The 26,918-nt window shown below is 46.4% G+C and overlaps 1 protein-coding gene across 2 annotated transcripts in view; it reads left to right on the forward strand.

Annotated features, from left to right (window-relative positions):
* Window positions 1–3,053: 3,053 nt before the first annotated feature.
* Window positions 3,054–26,918, forward strand: part of GNAO1 (G protein subunit alpha o1) — a 144,760-nt gene continuing 120,895 nt past the window's right edge. The window contains exons 1-2 of one of the 2 annotated variants that reach the window (XM_037409340.1): window positions 3,054–3,703; window positions 3,788–3,830. In XM_037409340.1, coding sequence (XP_037265237.1) covers window positions 3,586–3,703; window positions 3,788–3,830 — 161 coding nt within the window. In that variant the 5' untranslated portion in view covers window positions 3,054–3,585. The remainder of the gene's footprint in view (window positions 3,704–3,787; window positions 3,831–26,918) is intronic. The other variant, XM_037409339.1, reaches the window with a different exon arrangement.

The raw sequence follows: 26,918 nt of genomic DNA on the forward strand, positions 1-26,918 counted from the left end.
AAACTCATCATGTATCTGCAACGTCACTTCAGTACAGCCTGTTTCAAAGGCATCAGTCCATTCTGTTACCATCCTTCACTTCTTAAAGAAATGAGTGCATCTGATTTTTCTAGCAGAATGGTTGAAAACTGGTTGCAGAAAGAAGCCCGTTTGTGCCAAGGCACAGATCAGATACAGGAGAATGAGGACTTTGGTTTAAAATACACTGCTGAGTCTTAGGTTTGTAAAGATAACAATCCAAGCAGAAACAAGCATGTTCTTTATGCACCTCGAGCGAAATAGTTTAATTGCAGGAATAGCCAGAAAAAAGATTCTCCTCCCCATCTTTTATGGAGAGGTGCTGTCATATTTAAGAAAAAAAAAAAGTCAAAAAAACCCCCAAACCTATTTTTGTCTGAAGTTTTTACTGCCAGCAACCACTTTTTATTAAAAGAGGACTTCTGTCAGCTCCTGAAAAATGGAAACATCATTTTCAGCAACAAACCCCAACATATTTATCTCAAAAGCCAAGTAGGCTGGTACATATTTTGATTGATGGGGGAGGCAAGCTTTTTTCTTTTCAGGTTCTTGAAATTTGTCTGCCATGAATAAGCAGATTTTTCAAAAAATGAAATTCCCCTCTAAGAAATTTTCAAAGGAAACATTTCCATCAGCTCTGCTTAATTAGCAGTAGCATAAAAATGGCTCAAAAATGGCTCAGTTTCACATATGCTCCCCTGAATCTGAGAGCTGAGAGCGCAAGGAGAAGACTTGCCCATTTCTCATTTTCCCTTAAGAAAGAAATTAGCAGATATTCGTGTAGTGAGGGGGATGTAGATGGGACAAAGGGATGAGTGTGGCCTCCACACTGGTCAAGCAGAAGAGAAATAATTTTCTCCATGGCAGGAGGCGTAGGCTACAAATTTGTCGGATAACGAGTAGCCAGAGGCTGATACAAAAGACTAATTCTCTTAGTGAAACCCTTGGAGAGTATCCCAATATGACTCCGAGGCTGGCAAGCTGCTAGAGAAGATGGGAAGTAAATGCAGCCATCTCATGAGGACACTGGCCCTGGATTTCTTGATTGTGCTTTTCCTATATGGCACTTTTCATAATGCCCTCTGGCTAGAACCATTGAAATGAAACTTATTGATCGACATTCCGATCCTATTGATTCTACACAAGAGATTTGCACGAATGTGAAAGAGCAGGAACTGCTCTGTAACCACTCTCGTCTCCATTTATTCCCTGCTGAATATATGTGGTAGGCTTGCTTGTCCATCTCAGTCCCCTGAGCTTCCAGAAATAAATTACCCAAAATTCAAACATACAGTACCTATTAGCACACAAATGTGTGGTAAATATTACTGGTCCCTGAATACACAAACATTATTTATCAGTTCCCTTTTGCTTTCTTTTGTCTGTTTCTCTCTCACATCCCCTCTTTACCTCATTAACTGCGACCCATGTTTTTCCCCTTTATTTCAGAGGTGTGGAGGGAAAATGGGAAGCACATGTTCCGGGAGGAAGGTGGGATGGGAAACAGTGCTGGGAGGAGATGATATTTGCCTGGAAGGAAAGTGCCGGGGAGGTCATGTTTAAAATACTGTAAGGGCTATTAGAAATCTTATTTCTACACCTAAAGGAAGGATCCTGGATATGGGAACTGCCAAACTCAGGACAGCAGGTCAGAAGATCCCAGAGGAGGCAGCGAACAGAGGTCCCAAGTGGCGAGCCAACGCAGTGTGAGCTCACGGTCACCCACACCCACCGCCACAATGGCAGCCCACTGCCCTCCCTGAGCCCCTGCAAGGCAGCCCTGGCGTAGCATGGACCCCGCATTTCCTTCCCACAACACAGGGACCTTCCCGTCAAGCCTCCTGAGGCTATTCTCTTTTGGCAGGGAGGTGGAGCAGGCTTTACAGGCAAAATCAGCTGCCTTGCCATTCACATCTGCTTCCTACCAACCCAACCCCCCTTTGCAAACTTTGTTTATGGAAGTGGTGGGTGTCCTTTCCATATGTTAGACGTGGTCCTTGATTTTGTTCATTTTAGTTTGATGCATTTTAGCTTGCTGAGCTCAACACTTCATTCATTCCTCTCTAGATCTTTTTATAGTCATGACTGTCACATGCCAATCAATGTTATGGATTAAAGTTGAAGGTATTATGACTTGCCTGGGCCAGTAGGAAAGCATTTTAAACAAAGTCCCATTTATTTTATTTTCCCCGTTGACATTTCTTTTCCTCTCTATTTCCAACCTTGTGAAATGGCAAAACTGGCCAGGAAAAATGCAGGATTTTTAACACAGTACAATTCCTAAATCATTTTTAGGTGTCATGGAATGGTTAAGACAAGCAGGCAGGTCCAGTGAGAGGAAATCTGTGATTTCACTGCAACACACACGAAAAAAAGCCACTGACCAACCCTGTTAATTACACTGATCCAACATAATCCAAAATGGTGGTGAAACTTGATGCCTTGCATCAAGCATGGGGAGCGATGGGAGCTATGGCAGCGATTCCCATCGCAAGTGATGGCTGAAGCGATTTCACCCCAAGGAGCGGAGGAAGGCTCTGCACAGGGGACCTCGTGGATGCCAGCGCAGTGCGTGGGTGCAGGGGCCGTGGGGGACCCGCACGGCCTGTGGGGGACCCCGGCCCCCCCCGCTGCGTGGGGCTGGGGTACGGCTGCCCCGGGCCCCCGGGGACCCCACCGCCCACGCGTCGCCAGGCCCCGGCCGCACGCCGCCCCGCGCCCCAAGCCCTGCGGCGCTCGGCCCGCACTGCGCGCCACGGCAGCCCCCGGCCCCGAGCGGCCGGCAGGAGCGCGGGTCACGGCCTCTCCCCTCCGGGGGCGGCAGGCGCAGCAGCCTGGCTCACGGCCCGCCGCCCCTCACCGTGCCGGCCGGCGGGCAGGCCGCGCGGCCCACGCCTCGCCCCCGCGGCGGGGCCCGGCCCTCAGGGGAGCGGCGGCCGAGCCGGGCCGGGCGGCGGGCAGCGGCGCTGGGGCGGGGGCCGCCCGAGCATGCGCGAGCCGCGCGCGTCACGGCAGCGGGCGAGCCCGGCGGGAGCGCGGAGCCCGGCGCGCCCCCTCCCTTTCGCCGCCGCTCCCGCGCCTCCACCCGGCCCCGCCGAGCGCCGCCAGCGCGCCCCGCCGCCGCCCGTCAGCGCCCCGCCGCCCGCCAAGGAGGGGAGAGCGCGACAGCCGGGAGCACGGGAGAGGGAAGGACCCTCCCTCCGCCGCGAACCCTCTTCCTCCTCCTCCTCCTCCTCCTCCTCCTCCCCCGCCTCCGCCTCCCGGCCGGGAAGAGCTCGCCGTGCCCGCAGCAGCCCCGCTGGATGCACTGAGCGCTCGGCCGCGGGGAGAGGGGCAGGAGGGAGCCGGGAGCCCCGCCGCGGAGCCGCTGCGCTGCCCGGAGGCTCACGGCCATCTGTTTTAATTCTTTTATTCCTCCCCCCCCCCCCCCCCCGCCCGCCGGTGGTGGCTGGCTTTGCCCCTGCCTCCTCCTCTCCGCCAGCCGAGGCGGCGGCGGGGGCTGCAATCCCCCGCCCCCCCCTTTTTTTTTTTTTAATTTTTTTTTTTTTAAAAAATTTCATCGCCGCCATGGGATGTACCCTGAGCGCCGAGGAAAGAGCCGCCTTGGAGCGGAGCAAGGCCATCGAGAAGAACCTGAAGGAGGACGGGATCAGCGCTGCTAAAGACGTGAAACTCCTCCTGCTCGGTGAGAACCCGCTGGCGGGCCCGGTCGCCCCCTTCCCTGTCCCCTGCCCCGCGCTTATCCCCCCTCATCTCTCTCTCTCAACAGGGGCCGGAGAATCGGGGAAAAGCACCATCGTGAAGCAAATGAAGTAAGTCCCGTGAGGGAACCCGGGTGGCGAGTTAATGGGAGGGAGAACGGGGCGGGGGCTCGCTGAGGTGAGTGAGGGCCGCGGGCGCCATGTTTACCTGAGGGGACCGAGAGGGCGGGAAGGCAAACGGCGGGGGGAAGGCCCCGCCACCGCCGTTCCCGCTGCTGTTCAGGGCCGATGTGGTGCTGAAGGATCTCCCGGAGGCCTCGCCCCGTGGAAAGGGAGGGAAGGTGGGCTGCGAGCGGCCGCCTTCCCTCCCTTTCCACGGGGCGAGGCCGCGCAGCCATCCCCCGTGAAAGCGGACCGCTGTCACTTCAGCTTCATGCCCGGGGTGGTGGTGGTGGTTCATCATCTGCTCGTTCTGCGGCTTGAAACCAATGCTCCCCATCACCCTCTCTTAACATTTTAACCGCTCCTTGGCCACCCATCACCAATTCCATTCAAAACCTTCCTGCCAACCCCGGGGTTCACGGTGGGCTGCTCCTCGCTGGGGCTTCCCCGACAGACGCTCTCCCTCTGTTTAATTAAACATGCAATAAACAGCCGTGAAAAACCCCACTGCACCCTCTCTTCCAACCGTGCCTGGAGTAATTACATCCCCTAGGAAAGCAGGTGCAGGGGAAGGCTAATGGTGGCAGCGCTCCCGTGGCACGGTTTTTCCTTCTTTATTGCCCGCTCCTTCCTCCTTTTGCATTAAAATGCAATGAAATACCCCGGCCTCCCACCCATGACGGGCTGGTTCGAGGCGGGCGCCATCACGGAACAAACCCCGGCGCCGGTTGAGGGTCTGGATTTCAGCCGGGGGGCGGCACGGAGCGCTCGTCCGCTCTGCCATGGGGGTTGCAGAGGGATCCGTGGCTGGGAGGGGCCCCCCGGGGACCCGGGGGAGAGAGGCAGCCAGAGCTGGGTGTGGATGGGGTGCGGGGAGGGTGCGGGCTGCGCTCCCTGCAGTCCCGGGAGCCGGCTGCCTTTGCGGGTGGCCCGTCGGTGAGCTGGTTGCCGCGGGGGGCGAGGAGCCGTGCGGGCCGGCGGGCAGGTCCCGGCGCGGCTGCGGCTTTCAGGCGGTTCGCGTGGTGGACAGCGCCCAGCGGGGACTCGAACCGCCGGCAGCGCCGCCGCTCCTGCGCCGCTCGCCTCCTCCCGGCGGCGGCCGAGCGTCGCGCTCGGCCTCCTTCGGAGAGCGCTCGGGGAGAGGCCGAACGGGCTCGGAAATAGCCGAAGGAGCTCGTCGCCGCTCGGCAATCTGTTGCCCTGCTCTCCCGTGGCCGCCCCGGGTGTGCGTGCGTGTGGGCGTGCGTGTGAGTGCGGCACTGGGGCAGATCCGGGCCTTCAGCCCACTCCTCGCCAGCCAGAGGGGCTTAGCGGGTCACCCGGATATTTCTGTATCCACTCTGTGGCCCCTGTGTCCAGCCCTCGGGGGCTCGCAGGGAACCGAACCGTCACCCCCGCCTGAGGCGGTGCTTTTCCCCAGGCGCTGCGGAGCTGGGAGGTCTCGATGCGAGGAGGCTCGCCCTCAGTGCACGGCAGTCTCCGCAGTTTTTCCCACCGACATTTGCGTACCCTACTTCTGCAATGGCTCTGAGCTTCCCCTTGCACGGTCTGGACTTTCCCACCTTGACAGTTTATTTTGGGTATGAGGTGGGGTGGGTTTGGTTCACACTCGTTGGTGTGCAAAAGGTGGATCAGGGGAGACATTACTGCAGATGAACACCAATAAATTATTTTAATCTCTAGGAACTGTTTCTGCAGAAGCATGCTGGAATGGCGGGTGATGGGTTTTGGTTGAAGGGAGAGGCTGTAGATGCCACAATAGCAGCGCATACACACAGAGCCCATAGGCGGGAGGGCAGGCGGTGACCGTGCTGGCTTACACAACTAGTGTATAGCGACTCTTGTTTTCCAAAGAGCAGAGCTCTTGGTTTTTGAAGCAGAATGCATCAAGATAATAACCTGTTTGCTGGACTAGATCAGTATATGGAGGACTGAAGGATACCCTGGTTTTTTTAATATATAGATATGAATGGGTTTCATATATAAATATATATGCCCATATATTTTTTTTTCATTAAATAGCCTTAAAGTAATGTATGCTAGGCTTTCCTTTGTACCTGACTTGAAAATGCCGAGAAGGCTGCTATGGAGAAAGGGCTTGTAGTGTTGGAAACTGGGAGGCATCCATCAGTGTGGAAACTCCAGTGAACTGTGCAAAGGCTGGGGTGGAGACAGCGGTGTTGCTATGAGCACGGCGGCAGGCATCTGGAGAGAGCCGCGCAGCCGCGGGCACCAGGGAGAGTGATGAGCAGGGAACAACTCAGGGAAATTAACATTTCTGAAAATTAATTTAAATATAATGTAGGCATTAGCATTTCACCTGGTCAAGCTTCATTAGACAGGCTTGCTGAGAACCTAATGAATTCTTAATAAAGATTAAATCACATGTTCATTAGATTTTGATGAAAGAGACTGCTATTTTATTTTTTTAATATTGTGTTATTGGTGTGCTTCTAGATTATAAATCTCATCCTCATGAATGGCTAAAGCAGCTTCACATTTGTCCAAGGATACTGCCTTGGAGAGAGGCACAGGAATCTGTAGACAGGTGAGAAAATGCTAAGACAAAGGAACAGAGAGAAGACATTGTTACAGAGGACTAAGAAGAGGTTACACACTGTCCAGTTAATCCTTGAAATATTAGGTAACAGGAGAAGTGGTGACAGGTAGAAATTAGAATAATTTGAGAGTGTAGCCCAGATGGGGATTACAATTTGTGAAATTGATTAAGTGTGTTTTAATGAAATACTTGGAGATACCTTTCAGCTGGTGAACGGAGGGCTGTCCAGCAAAGAAAGAGGTACTGGTGAATGGCACAGAGGTGGAATTGGAGGCGAGCATGTACATCTCAAGCAGTGGCAATACAGGCTAGGAATGGCACTTTTCTTTGGACCCAAGGTCATTTTGACACCCTTAACCCTTGCACTTTGACTACACCCATCTTGACTGAGTAGATTGGCTTGTTATTTTTTTGCAACCAGTCCTGCAGTCCAGATACATTCACCTGTACCTCAGAATGGCAGCGTCAGGGCCAAGCTAGTCAGGGGAACAGTTTTGAAAGACGCAGTTGTGCCATGCAAGCCAAGGAGACTCCAGAGTGTGCCACAGTGTTCAGAATCAGGCTGTTACCAGATTCGATTTTCACTCAGCTTAAACTAAAAACCAGCTTTAACCAAGCAAATCTGGGGCCTCCTTTGAAGATCCAAGCCAGAAGGTGAGAGTTAACCGGATGAAAGAAATTCATCTTCCACTCCCATCACCCTGTCTCAGCAAATTCACTTGGTGTAGGACTGCAATGGCTGTCAACATTTTCTAGATCTTATATCTTGAACTGCTGAACACATGCAGAATTTGGAACATGTCATCTTCTTTTTTGGAATACCTGGATTGTAGCATGGACTTGAGACTGCTGTTATCCTAGGATATTTTTGTGGGGACTTTAACTCTGGTGAATGTGTTTGTTCATCAAAAGCCGCATCCTAGGAAGACACCAAGCATATCTCCGTCTGTTACTGCTTAGCAAAATACTTAAATACATGCAACGGTCCAGTGGTGAGCAGGGATGGACTGCTCAGGTGGGGACACCATCCGCTGCCATCAGCATGAAGCTTCTAGGGAATTCAGTGTTTAATCATGCTAACGCAGAGAGGCTGAGTTAGCTGGCATGGCTTCAAAACCAAGGTCCTGCCACGTACTCAGCAGCAGCCGTTCTGGATGGTGAGCCGGGGCAATACTTCACCTTCCCAAATGAGGGGTTAGCAATGGCTGTGGCGATCAGGAGGAGACATGGCTTCACCTGCCCACAGGAAAAATCTTGGGGTTTGGGGGTTTGTTTTGAATTTTGCCTCTGCAAAAGCAGCAGCTTCTGTCCCCTGCTGAGCTGCAAGCAGAGAGCTGGGTCTGGCTCCCTTTCACAAGATGCTGGAGCTTCCAGCCCTGCACGTCCTCCCAAACAGCTGTTTCTCACTTCACCAGCAATGCTGGCAGTACCTCAGTTGATAGGTTTCTTTGCTGTGCCATTTTTTGCCAAATGTTTTGATGTTATGTATGAGAAGAACCGGAATACGCAATCAGGAGAAAAATGCACCAGCGTACAATACTTATCTCTGAATATCTACTGTCTTCTCCCCAATAGCCATCAGTCCCAATAGCCGTCTGATATATTGCTTTGACCTTTCTCAAAAAGCCCCTCAAAACAGCCCCAGGCTCTACTTGCTCTCTGTGTAACTGAATTACTTATAATCTAATGAACTTCTTAAGAGTGAGTGAGAAGCAGTCCCCGCCCACTGGTTTTACAGCCCATCTCAGCAATTTGATGATAAATGCCGTTGAAATGAAATGATGTGTTGTGAACACCCACTTGAGCGCTCTTTGCCGCATGTCTGTGTCTCAAAACTGTAGTGATTTCACACTTGCAGCCCCTACCCCCAGGAATACCTCACCCCATTGGGGCTTAGAGTGTGGGGGGGCTGCTTTGCCTCTGTGGCCTGTTCCCAGGGAGAGGGCTGCAAACTGCGTCTTTGTGGCCTGCCCCACTCCTCAGTGCAGCTTTTCTGCCCTGCGGTGCTGGGTGCAGACACCCCCTTGGCCCCGCTGCCTCACTCCTGTCTGGGAACTGTGTGATCATGGCATGAGCTGGCAGCCCAGAACCTCACTAAAGCATCAGGTCAGGCGGAGCCATTCTCATCCTTACTTGTCTCCTGCTCTGTTTTCCAGGACTTCTGTGACTTGAGGCCCAAGGTGGGGCAGCGACAGGCTGCACCTGGGCAGTATTTTAAACTGGGTTTCAATAAGCAGGGGAAAGAGCTGTAGCCTTTCTGATGAAGTCGTGTTGTTCTCCCAAGACCCGCTCCAGTGCATTCTGCCCTCGCTGTGGATTTAGCACAGTACATACAGCATACTGTTGCTTTTCAGACTCCTGCAGAGAGGCAGCTCTGGTGGGGCTGTTTTGGCAGTGAAACCCAGATCTGGTAGTAAACCGCCTGCCGTGGCAGTTCTGGGGTGTATCAGTGCATTGCCTGCCTTGAGGAAGGCTGTCTCCTGCCAGAGATCATCCCAGTGGAGTCTGCTGCAGGAGGAGGCTTTCCCCTCGCTGCAGCTTTTTTCCCCACCTCCTTCCCAGATGCTATCTTGCATCCCTGGGTGCTGTAGGTGCCATGTTCCATGCCCTGCAATGGCACAGTGCAGGGACATTGCTGCTGAACTAGGAAGGAATAAGACCTGCGAGCAGAAGAAAGTGAGGCTGTTCATTTTGGCTTGTAGTTGCAAAGGGTAATCATGTTTTCAGCACTTCCTTCCTTCCTTTTGGATTATTAATTGTGCTTAGAAGCCAAAACATTAACAACCGTAGTTCATTCTTTTGTACTTACTGTTCTTGTTATTAGACTGAGAGAGATTTCAGGGGAAAGAAGTAACAGTATTAGCAGGCAAGATGGAATACATTTTGAGTTTGGGTGTTTTCTTTTTCCTTGACAGTTCTTAATTTGTTTCTTGTTTTAGGGACTCTTAAAAGTAAAAATATCTTTCAGTGACAACAGTGAACTGCATAGCTTCTCCTCTTTCAACCTAGTTTTAAAACCTTAAAAGAAATTTGCCTGTCATATTCTGACATGACACATCTAGTCCTGTTGGAAATGTTTTAGCAATCTAATGAGATGAAAGCGGTTCTTTTAATGAGCTCTGAAGAAAGAGACAAATCTGCTGCACAAATGTAACCGGGGATCTGTTTTGTTTTATGGCTTGGCTAACCCAGAAGTTGTAAGAGACATTAAATTGAGTCATGACAAATGCAGAAAGGTTGTGGTTTTCCTCTTTAGTCTGTCCTTTCCCAACTGTCTGGGATACAACTTCATATCTGATGTGAGTTCTCCAGTATGCTTACCTAGGGAATACAGGGAAGGTAATCAAAATGGGAGAGGAATGAAAAAGAGACAAATAATGGAAGTAGAGGCACTATGTTGGCTCTTCTGCTTGGTCTGGTCAAGAGAAAGAGCGACATGAAGAAATGCTTTGCTGCTGGCCAAGGCAGGAGCAGGTTACCTGGACAATGAGAGCCAGGCAGTCAATAATGCCTTACAGGCTCATAATTAGCTACCTGTGGTAGAGCTAGTTTTCTTCAGATGCTTTGCAGAGTTACAGCCTACCCCTTTAAGTATCAAGCTCCCCTGGTTTCTCCTGGATTTGCAGGATACAAAATCACAAATGAGCGTTGAAGCGGTGTTGAAATGAGTGAGTTTGCAGCCAGAAAGCCTGATGCAAGTGCAGGGGCTAAGAGCTCGATTTTGCAAACTTCTGAATTCATTTACCTCCTGCTCAAGCTGGGTGAAAGGTAAAAAGCTTTTCTCACGAGCCAGCAGTGGTTCACAGAAGGGCATATCCTTTATACTCTGAAGTCCATGGTTAAACCCTTGAGCATGACTGGGTGCAGAAGACAGGATTTGGTCCTTCATTCATTATAAGAGTGTGAAGAGGAGCTCTGGCTGAAGAGAACTGGCAAAACGTCCTGAAATTCAGGTGGCCAGGGTGTTTAAGAGTCTTGTCATTCTTTCTGGTGCAATTGCAAGTCTGAGATTTGCGGTTTTCTGTAGAGACTGAAATTGCTTCTGTGAAGCCTGGACTCGCATGATGACTGGGCAAGCTCTGTTTTCAGGGATTCTTTGCTTAGTCCTCTGTTTTGATTTTGAAAGAAAACTTCCACCTCTCCTTACTTCATAGAAAAGTTAAAAAATAAATGTCCTTATTCTAGCCTAAGAATTCAAGAATTTAGATCAAAATAAAAAACAGCCCAAATGAAGACAAGGAAATAAAATACATATTAATTGCTTGGTTATTTTTGATGCCTGCGTGGGTTTTTTTTGTTTTGTTTTATTGGGGTTTTTTTTTGCATTAGCAAGATTGAAACCGGCAACCTCACTTATTTCAAATCAATTTGAATGCTACTGACCCCAGATCCTCTTTTTGACTTAACTGGACTTTGGGATAGGTTTTTCCTACACTGGAGGTGATATCTGTTCAATGTACAATTTTTATGAGATTTGATGAATTTCAGGTGTTTGTGTGGCACTTGGTGGGATACTGGAAATGGCTAAATTTCATTCACAAGAACAAGGAAAAAAAGGTCTGGAAATCACATTTTAAAAAGCATTGGCACATTAAACCCAAGGCCATTTTTCTTGCCTCAAAAATTATTTTATTTCATTCTTAGAAAGAAATACTGAAGAGTTTTGCCATGGTTTTCCTAATGGTGAAGAAATGCTCTGCCTAATGTAAAAATCCCCATAACTGTTAATTGAATCATTCTTACTTTAAGACCATTCATGCAAATGGCAGATGTAGGGAGGCTGGAGGATTACAGTCCTGATTATAAGATGCTGTTAGGATTCTGCCTAAAATCAGAAGATGCAAAAGACTGAAAAATGCTAGTGGATAACACAAAGCAAAGGAACTGATGGTTTCCTAGTGCTGAGCAGAAGGGAGAAAAAAGTCCTTTAATCCAAAGCTCAGTCATTGTGTGCTTATTGTGATAATAGAATAAAACTCTTGATGGAGGCATTTCTCAGCTTACCAATAAAAATCCTTACCCTCCCCAGCTTTCAAGTTAATTGAGAAAGAACTGAAGAGCACTGTCTCAGAAGGGAGCCCAGGAAACTGTAGTGAGATGACATCACACCTATTTTAGAGTTGCTAATCAATAATATTTTTGCCTTTGAAAGAGAAGGATTGGCAGAGCTGAAACTGCTTTGTTTTTCTTTATTCTTGGGCATGTCCTGCTCTGCTTGGTCACCAAAAATTATATTGGTTCATCAGCAGACCTTTCATCGAGTATAAAACCTGTAAGCTTAAAACAAAGGAGCTGGAGTACACCAGCTTGAGGGAAAGAAAAGAGGGGTGGGTAACACAGAGTCTTTCCACAACTTAATGATTTTAGGCCATGGGTATTAGTAACCCTTCTCTCCCCCATCAGGCCATCCTGTGGGACTTTGTGTCCTCAGGAGCCAAAGACAATTGATCATATATTCTGTTTGATACAGGATAACTTGTCCAATCCTCCATCAGAAATTATGCTGGTTAACGTTGCAGGAGTTGCTTTTGGGGGAAGGTTGCGAGGTGCCAGTCCTAGCAAGGGCATTGAGGTGCCAGTCGCTGTTCTCTGAGAAAGCCTAAAGGTGCTGTCTGATTCTGTTTAGGATTGTGCTGTTCAGGGAAGACGTGGGAGCAGGTTTTGGCGGAAGCAGAATCCAGTGCTGGTAGGAAATAATGGGGTTTAATAACGTGGAAAGGGAATTTCTTTTTGGCATTTGGCAGGCTACTTTGCGTAGAAATGCAGGGGTATGTGTTTCACATTGGGAGGCCATGTCTGCAGGAGCTGCTTTAGTGAGTGAAGAGGGGCCCAGCAGGCTTTCACTGGTTCAGAAGAACACCCTACTCTAGAAATACCCAGAGAATTCATCACCCCAGTGTTAGCATCTTGGCAGGGAGGCTGGGAATGGACGTTTCACCTCAGTGCATGTCCCTTCTCTGAAACATAACCCCTGCAGTGCTTAAAACAGTCTGAAAGGCAGAGCAGTGACTCAACATGCTTTGAGGCTCTCCAGCAACTCCAGACTTGTATTAAATGCTCTTGTCTACATGAGCATCATCAACAGCAACTTGTACACACCGTAACAGTCTGGTACAAGACTTTTCTGCATCAGCTGGGAATCATTACAGAAGGAGATGAGATAAGAATGGGCCTGTATTGAGGAAAATATCACTTAAATGATAAAAATGTGTACTACCTCCTAGCAGAATATGGTGAGTTATCCTCTCCCCGTTAGAGGTGATTTGAGTTAGCAGCTCCAATTTTAAAGCATTAAGCAAAAAATTGCATACGGAAAGCTGAGTGCACAAAATGGATGTTAGGCAGAATAATCTAGACAACAATGAGAGGTTTTATTGCTAGATTTCTGGAGCTGTGGTATGTGGTAGCTCGCAGTCATGTAGTGATGTTTCCTCACTGCCAGTACAGTGCTTCTTATTCACTACAGCCCTGTTCTTTGCCACCTCAGTAGCAGGGGCCTTGCTGTAATCCAGCTCCTGCCTTTGTAGCAGAGGTGGAGAAGTTATCTCATTTTGACGGCTCTCAATGTAATAGTACCATGTCTGTATTTACGGAGGAATTTTGTGTGGAACTGGTGCAGGCCAGCTCTGGTACTCTCCAAAGTTCATGGTGAGATTTTCAAATCACTTCCAGGGCACCCCGATGTGGATCTGCATGCCCTAATTTGAGATCGCGATAGCAAAACCTGCGTGAGTTCGTCATCCTTCCTCGTGCTCCTCTTAAGGCTGACATGGCAGGGCACGTGCTTCTCCACAGCATGGAGGCTTCCGCTTAGCTTCATCCACAGGAGAGACATAACATTCTCATAATAAGTTTTAAATGTAACAATATCAGGTTGGCTGCTTAAGTAGTGCAGAACAGAGGTTTTGATTTAGTGTATTTTGGGAATCTGTTCTTATTTACTCACAGCCTCTTTACATCTATAAGCAGTGCAAAAGGGAATTACAGCAGGGGCAGCTATAGCTTTCTGCAACTGGAACAGCTCTTTCCACTGGCCAAATAGAGCTCTTTCCATGTGGCCCTTGTGAGAATGAGAAATTAGTCACTTGTTGGCAGGTTGATAAGGTGCACCGATGCCCACGAGGTAAGATGCTCCTTTCCAAGGTTAGGTGGGGACCCCATCTTATTGCCTAGAGATTCTAAAATGGGCACATACTTACCACCACGACGTGCGTACCCGCACCGCAAACATTGCAGAGCCTTTATCACCATACTTCATCAGTAACACTAGCACAAATCACTGGGATGAAAGAAAATTGCCATGATAAACATACACCTCAGAATGTCATCGTGCTGTTCGTTAATCACCAGTCACCCATCGGTGATTAATTATTTAGCCAAATTGGACAAATTTTTCCACATGAATGAAAAGATATTTACTTAATAAAGCAGAAAGCTTCTAGTAGCATGCCCTTGTTTTCCTCAATGTAGACATAAAATAAATTTATATTCTCCTGATATTACAGCTTGGCTGTAAAAACCCCACAGTGCTGTATCAACTTGTTGCTTTCAAGGTGGTTGCTGCCCAGACAGTTCTTCAGCAGGAGACCTGATGCTGCTCAACGTGTGCATTTAAGATGTTTAAATTGAACAGTAGATGCACGAGCTGATGGTCCTGGGTTTGTTATCTGCCTCTCCCTGTGTGCACCAAGCCCTCATGAAACGCTGGTGAGAAGGAACAGGAGAGTGCTTTGCCAATCCCAGCTCAGGGGTCAGCATTTCTCCAACGCTGACTGATGGCATCAGGGTGATGTTAGAAAAGAGGAAGGGCCCTCAAGACCCCCATCCTGCCAGCAGCCTTGTGCTTGACAGGAATTCCCCTGCAAGCGTGTTGCTGTGTTGCTGGGGCCTGCCAGGTCTTAACTCTGTGGTGAGGTGGGATGTGCAGAACAGGTGAGAGCTGGTGCTGGCACTGGGGGATTCAGTACTGGTAATGAATCAAAATCTTGGTATGTTCCTTCATCGTAATGATGTCTGTTCTGGGTCTTTCACCGTAGCTAATTACTAAAAAAAAAAACAACAGTGAACTAAAAAACACCAACCTTGCTAGAAATAGCAAGAGAGAGCCCAAAAATGATAAAGAAGTAGAAATTAGTAATTTTCCTATGGTTTGGTAAGTCAGAATTTAGGCTTTGTTTATCTACTATTTTATTTATCTACTTCTTCCGTTTACTGATCCTTATTTTTAATTCATATTTGGATAAACAAGTTGTAAAGTTTTTCTACATGACAGAGCATGAAAATCGAATTATTACACTGGTACTTTCAGTCCTGATCAACGAGATCAAATTGTACTACTTTTCCTATCTGTCTGGCATAAGCAGATATTCAGGATTAAATTTAAATTCTGATTTTTTAAAGTACTCCTGCACAGGACTTTGAAATAGGGTTTTGGAGTTTCCTGTAAAAAAATAGAAAAAACTTACTAAGTGTCCATAATGATGATACAAACCCAACCAAAATAGTGTATTTAAATTCCACAGTAACTGGATAAATATACCGAGTTTTTTAAAATAACCAAGATCATAACATTTTTATTGGCTCCCTCATTAATTTGGGCACAAACCCATGCAGTGCAGAGCCTGTCTGAAGCTCTTTAACACATCCCGCACTGTCTGCTGTCCAGGAGAGTCCTCTTCATTCAGCAGAATGATTGCCTTCACCCTCCCGAAGACTTGCTCAGTGCTTAACTCTCCGCTGTCAGTTTTCAGAAGCGCTGAGCCCCACAGCTGGCTGATTTCAAGACAGTAACAACTGCTCGGTACTGCTGACAGCGAGGCCACAGGACTTGCAGTGCTGCCAAATTGGAGATGCTACTAATCTGTATGTAGTTAAGTCCCAGCATTAGACATAGCTCATGTTTCATTCACACTCGGATCCCAAACCCCAGAACAATTGAGTTTTCTAATAATGTCCACATCAGCATCAATGGGCTTGAACAGAACTAGGTTACTGCACACAAACAGGTTAGTGTGCACCTAAGCTTTGTTGAAGACCACATCATCTCTGCTTGTGCTGACTGCCACCCCATTTTAGTGTCACTTTGTTTATTCAGCCTTTGTCCAAGTACTCATTCTGTTTGTTACACCTCTTGGAAAATAGAGATTACGAAAAAAAAATATTATAGTGTTGTGGCTGTTTTCATGACACCCTCATTTCTTTTTTGCCTCAGGTGCTCTCAGGTACCAGCTCAAATTTATTTCAGTTACAGTTATTTGCCATGTTATGTGTATCAGGAGAAGGAAAAATACTCTCTGGTATCAGGAAGTGCAAGTTTAATTATAGTATTTTATATATGTATTCATTCAGTTCAAGAAATGAGGTTGTGCAAAATCATTTGGGAATAAATCTTGCCTATTCCCCACTACTTGGTACTCGCAAAGCTGCATCTGAAATGCGGCATTCAGGTTTGGGTCTCCTAAGCCAAAGGGTAAACCACTAGTAAACTGGGGCCAGCAAAGTGTGCAGGGCTGGTGCACAGGTTGAGTGAAGGGAGGCCAACAGAGCCGGGGAAGAGGAAGCTAAAGGAGATCTCACTGCTCTCTTCCATCACCCAAAGAGGGCTAGAGATAAGATGAAGCCAGACTCTTCTTAGAGATGTATGATGAAAGGATGAGAGGCAACAGCCACGCATTTCATCTAAATGAAGATAGGCTATAAGGAAAAAATACTTCATGGGGAGGTTGGTGCAAAAGTGGAAGTGGGCCCAGAGAAAGGGAAAATCATCATCCCTGGGGATTTTCAAGACTCAACAGGATGAGGCCCTGTACAACCTGACCTACGTGAGATGGTAGCTCTGCTCTAGGCAGGGACCTCTAGCCCAAGTTATTCAATGATTCTGTGACAAGAAAATCCAAATTAGTCTCCTTATTCAATGTTCCTGTAATGTCTGTTTTAACTAAAGAACTGCCCCTCTATTTGGAAACCAGTTGAGGGGAAAAGTTGTGCAGTGTTACCAGAATTTTCCCTTAGAATGCAGAAAAAGTGAGGCTTAGCTGGGAATATTTAGTTACTGCTTTTAATTCCCCTTCACACCACTTTGTTTTTTTGCTTTTAGGTGTTGTTTTCTTGGATTTATTCCATGCAACATTTCACAGGCAGTCTTCTGAAATCCTAAGCTGGGGTTTGATTAACATCTCTTTTTGTTGGTGGGGTGGATTTAAGTTGCATCTGTCTGTCCCTGCTCATCTATGGCAGTATGGTGATGTTTGTATAGTAACGTATGGCAGTACAGTGAACCAGACTCTGGTGCTGATCTGGGTTAACATAACTCAAAAAAAAACCCAGAAAGAAATGTCCATCAAATGCTCCCATAAGGCAGCAGTGTACAGAAAATTGAGATGTGAGATTGTATTTAAAGATTCAGTCACTCCTGGCTCGTTCTGTGTGTTTTGAGGGTAAATCAGTCACATTCAAAGACTTTGAAAAGTAGTTTTCAGAAGTCTTTCTGTACCTTTAGGCATTTAAATGGCGGGTGTTTTTTTCCAAACCAGCCTTATTTTCTCCTATTAGTTCCTATAAAAGAAATGCAAAAAACCCCCCAACTGGTTTGAAATTTCTGTGTTGTTTTAAATAAATTTCCTGTGATACACAATGCAATGAAAAGGGAAATGCAGCCGCTCATTGCTGTTTCAGTGTATTTAAACCATCTTTTATGCTTGTAGAGGTCAAATCCATTTAATCTGGTTATGCTATTTCAATCACATTTACATTTTTAATGCAAAGCTCAGGTTTGCTTCACACTAGAATGATCTCTCTGGTTTTGTAACAAGCTTTAGTTGTTCTGGGCTTTGGAGACTTCTCTCTTCTATTTCCCCTCAGCCTTAGATGCAGTCTTCATAATTCGTAAGGTAACTTTCCTCCACTGTGTTGCCAAAGTGCTGCAGGATCCTGATTACACAAGTAGTGAACAACATTTTCAAATTCCATTTTAATGGGAGCATATTTTGAAGCCTGCAATTAAAAGCTTGGTATTCCTGTGGTTAGCCTAACAGTGGTGCCCGAGGTGGTTTGCAGAGGACTCTGCTGCACTGTAAAGGGAGGAGCACTACGTACAGAATCACCACCTTCACTCTGTACCCCATTCAGTGAGCAAGCTACCTCAGTGCTCCCCTTGCCTCACAAGGGCTCACTACCAGTTCACAGCTTCAGTAAGACACCTTTTGTGTTCTTACTGTAAGTAAACCAGACTAGAAGGTCCTTCTTGTGAAAGATACTTGTCACATTTATAGCCTCAAAAAAGCTCCAGGAGGAACCTGCCCCATCTCCCTTTCCTCCATAAGTCTTGTCTTCCTCTTTTCCTTAGAAGAAGCTTTCATACAATAAGCCTTTTTTCCCAAGAAGAAGATGCTGTGTGTTAAGTAACCTGGGAAAACACCAGACAGTTCAGTGTTTTCTGAAGCCCCACTTACTTCTGAATTTGAACAACCCACCTCTCCCATTGCCTTTTGCACCCGTGACCTTCCAGCTTCAACTAAGTTCTTACATTGTCCCCTGTCTGAACAGAAATTAAGGCCCCAAATATCTACTTTGTTGACTTGTAAGACCACTGATAAACAAGCAGGAGAGAAATGGCCAGCCTGCCAGAGGTCTGACACCACCAGTCAAGACAAGAACTTAGTGCAGACAGTGAAATGCAGACAAAAGGCAGAAAGAGACAGAGCTTGATCTTTAAAAGCAGGAGTCGAACAAGGAATCATGATCGAGTTCAGGCTCTGGATAACAAAACAAGATTGTTTCCTAAGCAGTCATCCAGAAGACTGACAACAGCTTGATACAACAGTGCACAGACTGGACACTGACACCTTTATGTGAACCGTGCTCAAAGCAAGTGCCAAGAATAAGTGGATCAGAGCTGTCAGAGCTGTTAAGAAGGGCAAAGGCTGGCAGGAGAAATGGCAACACCCCCTTCGCAGTGTTAGATGCACACGGTAGGATGTGACCATAAGAGAATGCCAACAACAAGAGAGATCCTAGCAAGCCCCCTTTTCATGGTAGGTCTTGAAGACTTAATTTCCTAAATGAGGCTGCAGAAGCAGGACCCAAAATTCGGCAGGCTGGAAGACAAAATGATAACCATGTGTTTTTCCTTTTTATAAAATACATCCTTCCATAACCAACACTAACGCACAGAGGAAAGGGAAAGAAACAGTTTCAATTCAACCACAATTACAAGCAAGCCTTCTTTAACTTCTGATTTATTCTATCCTGGAAGGCCTCCTTAATACAAGTTATCATAAGTAGTGGTCCTGACTGTAAGTGGGGAGACACTGGGCCATTTGCCCAAAGTTTATGCAGTATATACCCAACAGCAGTGTGAAGAGTGGAAAAATAAATGCAGATGTACAGGGGAACAGAAGCAGATCTTATATCCAATAGCAAAGTCACACTTAATTATTAATGACTGAAGTGCTGTAGTCTTTTCACTTAGTAGCAAAACATATCCTGAATATCTGTCAGGTTATGTCAGATTGACAGAGCAGCAGTGTCAAAGACAATGTCAGCTTCTCAGGGATGGATCAGGTGCCATGTACAAGAGTAAGAAAGGTGAATATTCAAATGAGAATCTTGGTTTCCTCTGATAAAAAGCCAGGAATTCCAGGTTCAAGAACTGATTGATGGAAGTTGCCCTTGTCATGAACAAAATGGTAAACAGCTTCAGAATAATGAATTACAAGCAGAAATTGTACTACTTAGTGATGGAGTAGATCATGGAAAGGTCATTTTGTCCAGCTCTGTCCTAGTGCAGAACTCTTCTTGATCACATATTTGTTCTGTGTGATTTACTTGTAAATGACCTGAAGACACCAATTTTTTCACAATTGCACATCACTCCTAACTGCAGATCAATTTCACATTAAAGAACTTTCTCCAATAGCCTGAATTTTTTTGTCTGAAATTTCCTCTTGTTTCTCCTAATCACTTCTCAGTACAGAAGAGCTCTTAACTATCAGCTGTTGGAGTAGAAATATGAACTGGTGAATCTCTGGGCTAAACTGTATCTTTCCTAGCCTTTTTACCAAAATATGGGCAGAGAAATTGGTGGGGCTTTGCTTTTCCCATACTGAAGATTTCCAGTGTGAGAGAGGCTATCCTCAACCACCGACAGGAATTGTTCAGTCCCCACAATGGAAGGAAGTGGTTGGAGGAAGTGATTCCAGTTCAATGTGGAAGGTTTCAGTGGTTACATCTCAGATCCCACTTGGTGAATTTGTAATAGGCTGTGTCAAAGAAAGCAAACTCAAAGCTGAAAAAGAGATTACACTGATAGCAAATGAATCTTAAGTAGAGAGGTCATGGCTGGACTGCATTTTGAGTGCTGGCCTGCCAGCAGCTCAAGGCAGCTTTGGGGGAACGTGGAGGAGAAATCTAGAAGTGATTCTTTATAATGCTGTTTCAGAGTCCTGGCTGGCTGGGTGACCCAGCAGAACAGAGACTGTAAAGCCACACATGACTCCTTGTCCTCTGCATTGACAAATGTGTACCTCTGCAGTCCTCCATGTCTTACATGTGTTTCAGAGAGAGCAGTAGAGTTAATGAAGAGACTGGTCTTTCTGAAAAGCAGGGTTCAAGCTTCACAGAACAAGCACGGGTGTTATTTGGCCTCTTGGTGGTTTTCTAAAAGTAGAAGATGCCCAGGAACTTGCTGTATCTGCAGCTGGTGCTTGGCAGAAACACTTGTATGATCTATATGGATGAGTGGAGAAAAGGGGGGCAGGAGGGGGAAAGGCCTTGGAGGGGAAACAGCTGAGGAGATACAAATGAAAATTCAATTAAACAGGAGACAAGGAAAATTCAGACTAGCATTGATGCCCTGCTCAAGACTCTTGATTTCATTCTAAACCTAGCAAACGAAGAAGGCAATGGTGAAGAAAATAAACTACTGCCCTGGAAGGAGCTAAAGGACCAGAAAGATAAAAACATTCAAATAAGGGTCTTTTATGGTGTGCCTAGGGCTTGCAACAAATCCAAAGAGAACAATAAGTCTTGGGCTTGTAACCATTCCAAGGCTTGTCCGATGTATGAGATTTTTTTTTTTTCCTAAAGGACTGAGTTTATTTGCCAACTGGAAGACTTGAAAGGGACAATGAACTTAATCCCCTGTTGCTTTCCACCCTATGTAGCCATCAGAATGATGCTAGCTGGATATATTAAAATCAGAATGGTGGCATATTGCACTCGTTTTACCTTCTGCCCTCAGTTGTGCCAGTATGGAATACAGAAAGTGATCTGATGTGGTTATTCTGGTTGCTTCTGGTTTCCTGTTTTGTGGGAGAGGTGTGCAAATGCTCGGTATCATAAGCTGCTGTAGCAAAGAGGCTGAATGGTATTTTCTCTCTTAAGATAAACTGTCTTTCTTCCAGAAAGTGGTCATCATCAATTTCTTTCAACTTTATTTTGCTCTTTGCCAGCTGTGTGAGGAGCATGTTCAGTATAACCAGTCATTCCAACAGCTTAATTTCTCCTATAAGTATTTTGCCGCTTTTGGGGTGTCACCACTATCCCATTTAAAAGCCTGCTAATAGTAACTGAAAGCCATTTTAGGCTTGCATGTAGTATCGGGGTTTGAGCTGTGTTTTATTTCTGTAAACCAGAAATAATACTTAGCTGTGACAGATACTAGGAAGCTAAACAACAGCCAGGGCTACCACGCTTTTGGAAACCTACGTTGCTAGAAGAAACTCATACTATATAGGCTTGATCTAGAACATGGTGAAATTAATGTGAATCTTCCCAAGGACTTCAGTGGGCTTTTGATCAAGTTCTGAGTGCAAAGTGTGATCAGCAGCAGCCAGAAAGAGGTTAGGCATGAAATAGCCGAGAACTTTGCCTTTGCAAAGAAGGTGCCTGGGTCTTCAGCTTGTATTTAAGAGGGGTGTTGATCCTTCTACAGAAAGCAAAGGAGAAAAGGAGTGAAAGGGTTCTGGCTGGTTTGGACTAAGCCGTGTTTAGACCAGGTGGTCTTCTAGACCAGTTGCAAAAAGATACTAGCTTTGTTGGGAAGAAGTTGGCTGATGCTATCTGTTCAGTTCCTCATTCTTAATTATTTTAGTGGCTATCACCTATATGCTATGTCAATCCCAATGAATGGCATTTGAAACATCCGGACTGAAGTCATTACATTATCACATTCAGGCCAGGCTTTAAGTAGAAGAGATTTGGCTTGTTCTTTACACTGCTTGGCCCCTGTCCCCAATGTACTGCCATTATAACAGAGGATTATCTGCACTGGAGCTTTTCTGCGTTTCTATTAGGAGAAAAAATTTCATTCAGCGCAGCAAGGGCAGCCTGAGATGGTAGGAGGAGATTGGCTGCATGCTGATGCCTTTGTTATTCTCAGAGCAGAGCCTGACATCCCCTGACACTGCCGGGGGCTTGGCGAGGGGCTATTATTTATTTCAGTGTGTGGAACACATTGTTTTCCAAAAGGGAGGAGAATCGGCCCTTTATTGAACAGGAGTCACTGGGCAACGTAGTCACTGAGCTGCAGTAACTGGGGTTTGTTGATATAGTTGGCTTTTCAGCAAGCGCCTTTGTTGGGCTTATCTTTTCTTTTAGGCTGCATCTCTTTGGTGGTGCTTAAGGTGGATCTGGGCTCTGCCTGTCTTTCCCAAACCCTCTGCCTTTTCTGACATAAAAACACAGGGACGGAAATAGAGGGACTCATATTTCTCAAGCTTAGGGATCTCCATAAGGCCCCATCCCTGAGATATATAACAAACTTCTCATATAGAAATACCATCTGTCCTGCCGTGGGTTGCCTTAGTTCAGTGGGTTTCTCCAGTCAATTTGCAGACAGCGAATGGCCCATACTGCTCTGGTAGGCAGTGTAAGCTGGTTTCAAGATCTCACTACACCCACACAAAAAAGGGCTGCTGCTTGCTGGTTTACACAGAAATGCAGGAAAGCACTGTGGCCTCCTCTTCATCACGTAACCCCTTGTAACAACCCCTGTGACACATTTGCGTTAAAGTGGAAGCCAGCCAATGTAGTAGCCTCATGTCTTCCTAGAGCCTAGACACTGCACACGTCATCTCCCCCACAAAGAGGCACCATATGAATACAGCACAAACTACGGGAACACTTTGGAGCAGAGACCAGTCTACACTGAATTCACTTAAAAGCTGAGAAAAATCAGGCTTTCACTTTTGATGTTAAGCCCTGAACTAGTGGCAGTGTAGGTGTGGAAACCAGGGGTTCTCGCTGGTATCAGGGAACCATTAATCTAGCCTTGTGTGACAGGTTCATCATACAGTCATCCCAACTTGACCCAAGGGGAGCATTTTTCAGGGGCTTGATCATCCCAGAAAAGTCTTCAGTTTGGAAATACAAACCCAGAGGTGAATCAAGAGACACTAGTCTCTTGCTCTGGGCCAGTGCCTTACAGGGCGCCTTACAGGGCGGTTCCTCCAAGACACAAGCCCAAAAGGGAAGAGTTAACTGCTTCTCTCTGCCAAATAAATGGAAACCTGGCTACAAGAGTCATCCAGTGGCCCTACTCACACCGCCGCCTGCCCTTCCCCATGCGTGCTCATCTCACTGCTGCAAGGCTCCAGGTGCAGCCAGTCTGTGAATCAGCCCTCAGGACCAAATGTGCTCTGCAAGCCTGTACTGCACTTCAGAGTAGGGTTTAGCACGTGCGTTGTTCATGCTCAAAGCTAAATTCGGGTCGCTATCTTGTTAGGGAGTGGCTGCTACGGTAAAGATTCAGAGGGCCAGGTGACTCACCAACGAGTTCAGTTCGCCAAGTGTTCTGAGTTCTTCAGCTAAGAAGTTCTGCTATAAATAGATTTTTGCATGGAGAGGAGAATACATAAGTATGCAGATTGCTTTTACTTATCTTTTTTTATCCTAGAAACATGTCAACAGTAAAGCAGAAGGGGCAGAGTATTTCGTCATGTGGCCATAAGGAATAGCAGTAAAGTGCTGTTTAATGACCAGGGTGGAGGTGTGACTTCAAACCCAAAATGAGAGAATTTATAATCTGTAGATTTGTGCTAAGATAACTGATTCAGTGCTTGACGTCTCTGGGAACCTAGTAGATAAATATGCTGTCTCACAGATACCCAAACCAATTTCATCTGATATTGAACTTTCCATTTCCAGTTGATTTCTTACATTATGAATCTTTTAAGTAAATCTGTCTGTGGGTACTGCAAAACATAGGGAAAGAGAGCTCTTATCACAGCTGAGGGAAGAGAATAACGTGGGTTTTTTTAATGCCTGCACAGAACAGACTGAAAGCATCCTAGGCCCGTCCAGCCTAGCTGAGGTGTGGAGGGCTCCTTTGGCCAGTCCAGGAACGGGAAGGGGAGTCTGTCCCAAAGGTCAGGGCGTGCCAGTGCGTAGACCTGCACGCAGGCGTCAGATGCAGATGCAGAGATGCAGTCAGGCTGTGCAAGACAGAGCATATTCCACACTCTGGGAAAGCCAGAGTTGGGGTCCAGTAGCTCAACAACTTCTAGAAGTATCAAGGAAGATTTTTACCAAAGGTGATTGTTGGTGTTGCTCTGATCAAATTTGCTTTGTTGCCATAACAGTAAACAAGGTACACATGAAGCTCAGAGCCATGAGCCAGTATAAAGGGATAAGATAATGGATGTTGCTTGAGCCTTTTACTGTCTTTGTAGTTAGAGCAGTTATTGGAAGGCACTAATCCCTCTCTGCTGATTCTCGACTTTTGAATGACTCCCCATACACTCTCCAGCAGCAAAACTTGTGGGTTTTCGGGCTCAGTAAAGCTCAATAGAACCAAGACCTTGTCATTTATTTTCACTGTTACTATTATTTTTCTATTTCAAAGCAGAGGGTTTTGCTGCAAATTCCCCACTGTTTGATCACAAAAGCAAGCAAGGGAAATTGTTATTTTTCATCCTGAACCTTTTGTCCTTTTTATTTTTATAATCCATGTGAGGCGACTTTGCCGGTCATTAGCTGAGTTAGTAAAGCGAGCTTTCTTTGTTGGGTGATAGCAGGGAAACATCAAGTGTCTGGTTCCATGGTAGCAATTTGCTCTTGAAATAAAGCAAGTGTTGATAAGTTGCTACCCTCAGCTATATTTGTCCTGGTAAATAAACATCATCAGGATTTGAACACAAATACACATTGTTTTGCCCTGTTTAACTATTCTGAGATTGTGTCAGGCTAACAAAATTTCCTCTGCATCAGAGAGACTTGTTCTGTAACATTCTTGTTTTGCAGATGATGCGTGTTTCTGCACACCTAGCCAAAGATGTATTTTTCTAGGCATTGATCAGCACAGCAAATAACCTGGAAATGCATCCCATTAAATGCAAAACAGTGCGTGCTTTTGATGGGTTTGCTTTTTAGAGGCCAAGGCTTCTATCACAGAGATCTGAAATGATTTGCCTCTGTGGTACCTTGGAACAGTGGATAGCGTAGAGGGAACTGTGGTTTGCCAGCACAGGGCACGTGGGGGACATCACACCGTCGGTGCCTGCGCTGCCTAGCCAACTTGAGGACAGCAATTGATACATGCTGGCTTAAAGCAGGCCAGAAAACACCCTGAAGACCTGTCTTTGAGAGAAAGATTTGGTTTTCCAGGATACCCATAAAGGTCATTAACCATTTGGCGATGGGCTGTTCTGCTTAAAAGTGAAAATCTGTGTTTGAACTTCACAAAATCAGGATCGTGCTTCTTCCCTGACAGGCAGCAGGACCCAAAATAAAGCAAAGGAGCAACAAGAGACCAAGTGAAACATGACAGTGACTTTTGTTCCACTTAGAGCAGCAGAGCCACCACTAATTTGGTCTGGAAGATTGGAGCATGTGGCAAGAGGTGGTTTGATGGGTTCAGCAGATAAACATACTGGGTCCCCGAGCTGCAGGGCACCTGCATGCTCTGCAGTGAGGCGAATCACAGCAGAAATAGGCAAATTCCGCCCTTTCACCATCACTAAATTTCCCATAGCCCTTCCTAGAAAATTCAAAAGGATTCCACAGCTTCCAGACCAAATTCCAACATTTAATGGGGGTTTCAGCTCTTCTGACTTGCTGCAGGATTTGCAGTGTGCATTGCCATCACTTTCCCCACTTGCTTAAACAAATGGATGTCTGTACTCAACAGTTTTGGCTGCCCCACCTGCTTCGCACCTGAGACACAGAGAAAATGCTTTTCTTCACACTGCTGATTAGCAGTAATTAGGTTAGGGAGGTTCATAGTGATGGAGGAAGTCTCTCCTCCATGGAGAACCATCCAGTGGAAGTTAGTAAGGGAGCAGGACAGCTCTCTTACAGTGATTAACTCAGGGTTTTGCTGGAGCACTAAACCTAAGCAAGATCCCATTGTGCTAGGAACTGTACATCCAGCATGGGAAGACGGTGCCTGCTGCAGAGAGACATATGTTCTGGCTGATTCTCCCCTCTCCTTTTAAACCTCCAGATTAATCAAATCCCACCTTGAGCAGTGGAAATAGTGAGTTCTGGCTTCAGGAATTGTCTCAAGGGTGAGTGCTAGTCAGGTTCCTCAGGGGTATCTGCCTGTCCCCGAGAGAGGGAATGGGGAGGGTTTCTCTCCTCTGCTGTGCCTTGTATTTTCATAACGCTTCCAGGGGCTCAGTGCCTTTGAGGCCTCTACCAGATTTGGCAAAATTGGCCAAGAAATCAAAACATTAACTGAAAGAGGGGCAGGAGGATCAGGCATGAGCACATGGGTGGACTTGTGTCAGGCGATGCACTACCCTGGGGACCTTGAAGAGCAGACAGGGAAACGTGTTGGTGGAACCTATTGCCTGGATTTCCAAAACCACGGGACAAATATTAAAACTAATTACTTGTAGGCAAGTAGACATACTAAAGCCACTCTGAAAACATTCTCCACTGAAACATTTTTTTGACAAGGGAAACTAATTATAGGCTTATTAACTAGTTTCAATAAGTAGAATTACACTGATGAACAGACACCGCTTAATTGCCTTCTATAACATAGCTGAAGAACTTAGAAAATAAGGAGCTGAAATTCCAGACTCACAGCCCCCTTCTTAGCGCCTCCCCCTTCGTTTTCCTTGAAAAACAGCAAAAAAGATCAGATCTGCCTTCTGGCAGAGATCAATTACATACTGTTTTTTAGAGCTTCAGCATATTATTCTCCAATTTAGGCCAAATTCAGAAGTGAATCTGAAGATGGTTAAGATGCATGTCAGAAGGAAATTGGTCAGAAAATGGATGTTGGGTGGGTGTGAGTTGTGTGGCACAGTGTAACTCACAACGCTTTGGCACTCAGTGGGAGAGTAAAATTGGTTTAAGTGAGAATAACTTACACGGATTTGGGCGGGGGTGGATGTAGAAGTACAAACTCTGAAAATGGCCTTTTTCTTAGAGGAGAAGAAAAGGAGAGGCCGGGAAGGGATCTGTTTGTGGTGAGAAGGGGGTACCAGCCCCCAGGAACAAAGGGCCCTGTTTGCAGGATGTGCCCTGAG

This window comes from Falco rusticolus, chromosome 15 (assembly GCF_015220075.1).
Source record: "Falco rusticolus isolate bFalRus1 chromosome 15, bFalRus1.pri, whole genome shotgun sequence".
Taxonomy (NCBI): domain Eukaryota; kingdom Metazoa; phylum Chordata; class Aves; order Falconiformes; family Falconidae; genus Falco; species Falco rusticolus.